The sequence below is a fragment of the Lynx rufus genome, unplaced genomic scaffold (assembly GCF_022079265.1).
Source record: "Lynx rufus isolate CCGP_SWC_20201006 ecotype Redwood Valley unplaced genomic scaffold, mLynRuf1.p SCAF_23, whole genome shotgun sequence".
NCBI lineage: Eukaryota > Metazoa > Chordata > Mammalia > Carnivora > Felidae > Lynx > Lynx rufus.
The window spans coordinates 2896278-2903192 of NW_025814838.1; the positions used below are offsets into that span (position 1 = coordinate 2896278).

Genomic DNA, 6915 nt, shown 5'->3' on the forward strand with positions numbered 1-6915 from the left:
AATGGGGCACTCAATAGCCAGAGAACAGCAGGGAAGGGCACCGGGCCAAGGGACCAGAATGTGTAAAGCCACGGAACAGAGCCTGGAACGAAAATGCAGGCGGGGAAATAGAGGTCAGAAATGGCCTCCTGTGCGTGGGGACCGAGTCCAGCCTGAGAGATGCCACTTGGCCCACAGATGGTTTTAAAAGCGTCCACGGCCATTATTTAAAGCCAGGAGATTTTATTACGAAATTCTGATTTTCATTGTCTCTCAACTTTTTGGAAAATCTGAGGGCCCATTTTCCATGGCAACAGTTGGCCAGAGCTGAAGAATGGCCCCGTCTGGCTGCTTCACCCACGGATGTCATCTGATTGGGCCTCGTTGACATTTTGACTGGTTGATGACTAGCCAAAAAGTAAAGGGACTGAGAGAAGGGAAGAGAAGGTCATGGTGGCCTGGTGGAGTGGCGGTGGGGGGACCTCCTCAGGCATGGGGAGGACAGAATCCCTGCTCTCCACTGTAAGTGACTCTGGGTCCCAACCCCCTCCCGGGAGGCCGAAGAGGAAAGGAGGGCCCCAGTCCTCAGTGATTTGGCTTCTGGATCCAAGGAGACAAGGAGCCTGATTTTGACTCAAGGGAGGGCAGGGATCATGGCCTTCCTTTTTCCTTCAGAATGCATGATCACTTCTCTGTTCCAACAAATTCTCCGGGGTTCTGCCTGTTGGCAACGGTAAGAGCAGCCACGATCACTTTTAAATATTCATTTAGAAAAACAATCAAATCTTTCTGCACATCAAATATTTGCCTCTAGATTTTTTTTAAAAAAATCCAAACACCTATAATCTTGGCAGCATTTACTTCCAAAGAATGCAACTATTTCGGTGACTGGGGCCAAAACAAATGTTTTTCCTGAGGCCAAACGGTTCCAGAATGTTTGCCAAATATTTCGTACCCTTTTTAAAATACGGTAAAATTAGCAAAGCACTAGCATTAAAAAATATTGAAAACAAAAAGTCAGGGGCGCCTGGGTGGCTCAGTCGGTTAAGCATCCGACTTCGGCTCAGGTCACGATCTCACGGTTTGTGAGTTCGAGCCCCGCATCGGGCTCTGTGCTGACGGCTCGGAGCCTGGAGCCCGTTTCGGATTCTGTGTCTCCCTCTCTCTCTGACCCTCCCCCGTTCATGCTCTGTCTCTCTCTGTCTCAAAAATAACCGTTAAAAAAAAATTTTTTTTAATTAAAAAAGAAAAAACCAAAGAGTCAAAGCAAAAACACAGAACAAAACCCACAACCGTCCCCCACCCCCTAATGGGCACAACTGTCCTCACCTTTGCTTGTTCCCTTCCGCCTCTGTCATGAGGAAGACTGTCCCAATAGAGCTGCTTTGGGGGTGCAGGAGGAGTAATGAGCTGCCTGTCTTAAGAGGTGTGCAAGCAGGCGCTTGGCCTCAGCAGGAATTCCCACCTCCGGGGGGCTTGCTACAAAGGGCCCGTCTGACCCCGAAGGATGACAGGAATGTCTGAGCATCCACGAGCGCTCCGAGGGGAACAGAACACGGAGCAAACATCTTTAATGCGGAAGTTTGATTGAGTCCGGCTCTACCATAGCTGTGAATCGCGAGACCGCTGCTTGTGCCCGCTGAGCCTCAGTTCCCTCATCTGTAAAATGGGGTTGCTACCTCACAGGCTTGTGAGGCTGGAATCAAGTAGGGTATAGACCGTGAACGCCGGGTCGCTGTTGGTTTTCTGTCCGGTCCTCCGGCCCGTCTCTCCTCCCTCTGTTTTCCCCTCTCTGGCTCCTCCGGCTCTGATCCGTCACGGAACATCTGCCATGGGTCAAGCCGTCGTTCTCCTTAGCTCAGGGCCTAACGGGGGGCGGAGCTGGGGACTGCCGCTTGGGGTGTGTGCTCCGAGATGAGCGAAACACCCAGGGGCGGCAAAGAGATGGCAGGGCCCTCCTGTAGGAGGGGAGACGGGAGCCGGGCCTGGGGGGTTGGACGCACAGTAGGTATAGGGACGTTTTAGCAGGTGGGTCTGGTGTGTTAGAAGGCGGTGAGCGTCTGAGAATCCAGAGAAACCCAGGAGGCCCGGGGCCCCTGGGAGCAGTGGGCGGTGGAGGGGGCGTGGTGGGGTCTCTGCCAGCTGCCTTGGCCCAGGAAGCTGCTCACAGTTACTTTGGGTGCCCCCGGGCCCTCCCCCTCGGTGCAGGAGTCACGGACACTGTTCTCCTTCTCGCCCTCCCACACAGTGTAGCTCAGGGCCGCTTGACGGGGCGGTGGGCACACGGGTACGTGCCGAGGTGGTTGCGGGACGGCGGGGCGGGGGGGACAGGGCAGGCGGATGGAACATTGGCGGATGGGCGCACGGCGGTGAGTTAGCGGACGCGGCGGCAGGTTGGGAAGCGGACAAGCGAGCAGGTGGGGCGGAGGGTGCGGGTGTTGCGGGCTGCAGGTGGATGGGGATGAGGGCAGCGGGGCCGCCGGGCGCGTCGAGGGGGCAGGGGGGAGGAGGACGCTGTGATGGGCGGTGCGGGCGTGCTGGCAGGTGGCAGGGGCACGAGCGGGTGGGTGCGGGACGGCGGGTGGGCTGCGGGTGGGGAGAGTGTGAGAGGAGGGTGCCGGCGGCGGGCAGCGGGTGTGTGGGTGGCGGGGGGCGGCCGACGGCACTGACCGCCCCGTCTCTTGGCAGGACACCACCCACACACGGGAGATTCCTGGCCGCGGAGCTCCGCTCACGAGATGCCGGAGCTGAACCGTCAGTGCTGGGTCCTGGGGCACTGGGTGTGACCGAGACCCAGCCTGGCCCCCGGACCTCAGGCGGTCGTCGGAACCGGCCCCCTGCCAGAAGGCCACCGGTCTGGCGCCCCTGGAGACCCGGCCCGTGTGCTGTGAACTGATCCGGCCTGTGTGGGAGACGCAGGCCTGCCCTTCCGGGGTGGCCCGAGGGAATGCGCAGGGCTGCGCACGGCGACTCTGGGACAGCAGCTCCTGACCCTTGCTGCCGTCACATGCGGCGCCCTGTTTGGTGCAGCTGGGACGCCAGGAGAGGCAAGGTCATCGGCCACTGAGGGCCGGACAGGAAGTTCAGGAGGGGCCCTGCGGTCACGAGGCAGGGAGTGGGTGGGGCCTCCCGGCGCTGGCTCCGCAGGGGGGGAGGGGGTCACACAGCAGGCACATGGCAGGGCCACAATAAATGCTTGTTGAACCTGTCGTCTTGCTGTGTGTGGAGGCCAGTTGCTCTCTGGGCTGTGGCTGCCCCCCGTGGCCCCACCCTGTCGGGTCCTCAAGGAACCTGAAGGTGAGACGGCCTGAGTGTGCTGGGGTCAGGGCCAGACACTGAGGTTCGGGAAGGAAGGAGAGCAGAGTGTAGCTGGGTCTAGGGGGTTGGGTCGGGGTGGAGCCAGCTGGCAGGCCGCCCTGGATTCCGGAGGGTGGGCGAGGTGGGGGTGGGTCAGGCAGGTGGAAAATTTGGGAGACGGGCCCTCAAGCCCGGGCCCTACGCTGCCTTGACCCCCTGGGGACCCTTTGCCCTGTGTCTGGAGCTACCTTTACATCAAGTCCTAGGGCTCAGATGCCTGGGGAAACAGGCCTGTTGTAAAGATGAGAGAACTTAGAGTCACAGAGATGAAGTAACCTGCCCAAGATCACGGAGCTAGCAAATGGCAGAATTGGGGTCTGAACCAGAGCCTCATCTCTTCCCAGAAGGAATTCTAGAGCTTTCCCCCAAGTAGAGAATGTTCTTTGCCCTTCCATCCACCCATCATTCGTTCATCATCCATCCATTATCTGTCATCTACCCATCATCCATCCATCCATCATCCACTCATCCATCCATCCATCCAGCGGTCATCTGTCCATCCTTCCTTCCTTCCATCCATCCATCATCCATCCATCCTTCCTTCCATCCATCCTTCCATCCATCCATCCATCATCCATCCTTCCATTCATCCATCCATCCATCCATCCATCCATCCATCATCCATCCTTCCATCCATCCTTCCATCCATCCACCCTTCCTTCCATCCTTTCTTCCATCCATCCATCCATCATCCATCCTTCCATCCATCCTTCCATCCATCCATCCATCCACCCTTCCTTCCATCCTTCCTTCCACCCATCCATCCATCTTTCCATCCATCCTTCCATCCATCCTTCCATCCATCCACCCTTCCTTCCATCCTTTCTTCCATCCATCCATCCATCCATCATCCATCCTTCCATCCATCCTTCCATCCATCCATCCACCCTTCCTTCCATCCTTCCTTCCACCCATCCATCCGTCTTTCCATCCATCCTTCCATCCATCCTTCCATCCGTCCATCCATCCATCCATCCATCCTTCCTTCTTTCCATCCATCCATCATCCTTCCTTCCTTCCTTCCATCCATCCATCATCCTTCCTTCCTTCCTTCCTTCCATCCATCCACCCTTCCTTCCATCCTTCCTTCCATCCATCTATCCTTCCTTCCTTCCATCCATCATCCATCCTTCCATCCATCCATCATCCATTCTTCCTTCCATCCATCCATCCTTCCAGCCATGCATCCATCATCCATCTACCAGTTGTCATCCTTCCTGTATCAGACGTTCATCCATCGTCCTTTCATGTAGGACCCATCCTCGTTATTTAATCAGCTGTGTATCCATCTATCCAATGATATAGCTCATTGTGCCCCTACGATGTGTCAAGGACTGCAGGAGGCACTTGAGATAGGATATTGAGCCATCCAGACAGGGTGTCTGTCCTCACGGGTGGGCATGACAGATAACCAGACAGATGGTTATTGTACGGTGGTGTTGTGGTGCCTGACCCCAGGGCCAGGCAGCCTGGGTTAAAAACAAATTTTTTATTTATTTATTTATTTATTTTTAATTTTTTTTAACGTTTTATTTATTTTTGAGACAGGGAGAGACAGACCATGAACAGGGGAGGGTCATAGAGAGGGAGACACAGAATCTGAAACAGGCTCCAGGCTCTGAGCTGTCAGCACAGGGCCCGACGCGGGGCTCGAACTCACGGACCGCGAGATCACGACCCGAGCCGAAGTCGGCCGCTTAACCGACTGAGCCGCCCAGGCGCCCCAACAATTTTTTTTAATGTTTATTTATTTTTGAGAGAGAGACAGAGTGAGAGTGGGGAAGGGGCAGAGAAAGAGGGAGACAGAATCTGAAACAGGCTCCGGGCTCTGAGCTGTCAGCACAGGGCCTGATGCGGGGCTCGAACTCATCACGGCGAGATCGTGACCTAGGCGGAAGTCGGACACTTAACCGACTGAGCCCCCCGGTGCCCCGAGGCAGCCTGGGTTTAGATTCCAGCTCCTCCACGTGAGACCTTAAGCAAGTGACCTAACCTCTCTGTGCCTCCTCCCCATGAGCACATGGGAATAATCATCATACCTACCTCTTACAGCTGTCATGAGGGTTAAGTGAGCTAATACACGTGAAGCACTTAGAACAGAGCCAGGCATGTAGTGAGTGCTTTGTTAGTGTTTGCTCTTTTCTCGATGAGGGAAAGTTAGGGGCTGGGGGGGGGGGGGTGCCAAAGGCAGCACCTGCTGGGGGAGGGAGGAGGAGATGGTGGTCAGGAGGGCTCCTTTGGGAAAAAGAAGGTTGTCTAGATGTCAGGTAGGCAAGACATCCATTCCATGGAGAGGAAGAAAGCTGGAATGTTCTAGGAACTTTACAACAGTCTAGATGGCAGGTGTGGAGAGAAGGGAGAGCCACGGGGTGTGAGGAGGACAGGGGAGCCAGGCAGAAGGACATGGAGCCTCCTTAGGAAGCTTGGTGCTTCCTGAGCACCGCACCCCCCTCCCCTTATCCTACGATGTTCGAGGGGAGGGAAGAGGGTGGTCTGGCTTGCACGGTGGCCCCAAGGGATGGGACCATGAAGGCAGATTCAGGAGCTAGTCAGGGGGCAGAAATCAACAGACTGCTGTGGGAGGAAGGGAAAGTTGGCAAAGACTCTCAGATTTGGGGCTTGGGTCAGGCGCGGGTTCAGTTGAGTCTCAGATCCCAGCAGACACCCGTGCGGAGGTGTGTGCTCATTCATTATGCATGCGTTGACTAATCACGCGGGCCATTCATTAATCCATTTTCCATTCATTTGGCAAATATTGCAGACCTACTGTGTGGGGCTCTCAGGGAAATGGCTCTGGGTGGGACATTGGGGTCCCCTTACAAAGGTCTTGAACGTCAGGGCAAGGAGTTGGGGCTTTGGCCTCTGGGCAGGGAGACACCACTTGTAGACGTGGGGCTGGGCCCCCAGGGCACCCGGCATCTTGGGGTCCTTCCTTCTGTCCTTGGCGGCTGGACCACAGACGTCCAGGAGATGATCTGAATTGACACGTAGGCAAAATTTCAACCTATTTTAATAGTTGTGTTCATGTACATGTGTATTAGGAAAAAACGTGTAACGGGCACATCGGTGTCACGATCTCACAGACGCTGTTGCTTAGGATGAAACCAAAAATAGGCATTTAAGTAAAAAAGACAGAGCTGGCTTGAAGAAAAATATTCAATAAATAATCGTGCAAGTAGTTTGTGATTATGGTGTGCGGACGGCTCAAGCCAAGGCCTTTCTTACCCCCTGCACGGGCCAGGAGGCTCACGGGGCCACTCTGGCTTCAAGTCCTCCTTTCTGTCTGGGCACCTGTTGGGCAGGAGGGGAGAACGAGCTTTCAGGCCCGTGGAGCCTGCAGCAGGAAGGCTGCTGGTGAGATAAAAGGAAGCATTTGCAGGCGGGCCGGATGCGTGGTCCCAGTGGGTCCCTACCCGGAGTTACTGGGAGGGTTGTGTTCACACAGGGGGCAAATGCCACCGTCTGCCTGAACGTGGGGGGGGGGGGGCTGGGAGGGAGGACCGGGGGGTTTGAAGGCGGGAAGTGCCCGGATGAGCACGTAGCCATCTGCCCTGGATGCCTGCGCCCCGCGTCGCTGGG

At 56.0% G+C, this 6915-nt stretch overlaps 1 protein-coding gene across 3 annotated transcripts in view; it reads left to right on the forward strand.

The window, feature by feature from the left end:
• The window catches only part of GSG1L (GSG1 like), a 206915-nt gene extending 203880 nt beyond the window's left edge, over positions 1-3035 (forward strand). For all 3 annotated transcript variants that reach the window (XM_047087874.1, XM_047087875.1, XM_047087876.1), the window contains one exon: positions 2668-3035. In XM_047087874.1, coding sequence (XP_046943830.1) covers positions 2668-2765 — 98 coding nt within the window. In that variant the 3' untranslated portion in view covers positions 2766-3035. The remainder of the gene's footprint in view (positions 1-2667) is intronic.
• The last annotated feature ends 3880 nt before the right edge of the window (positions 3036-6915 follow it).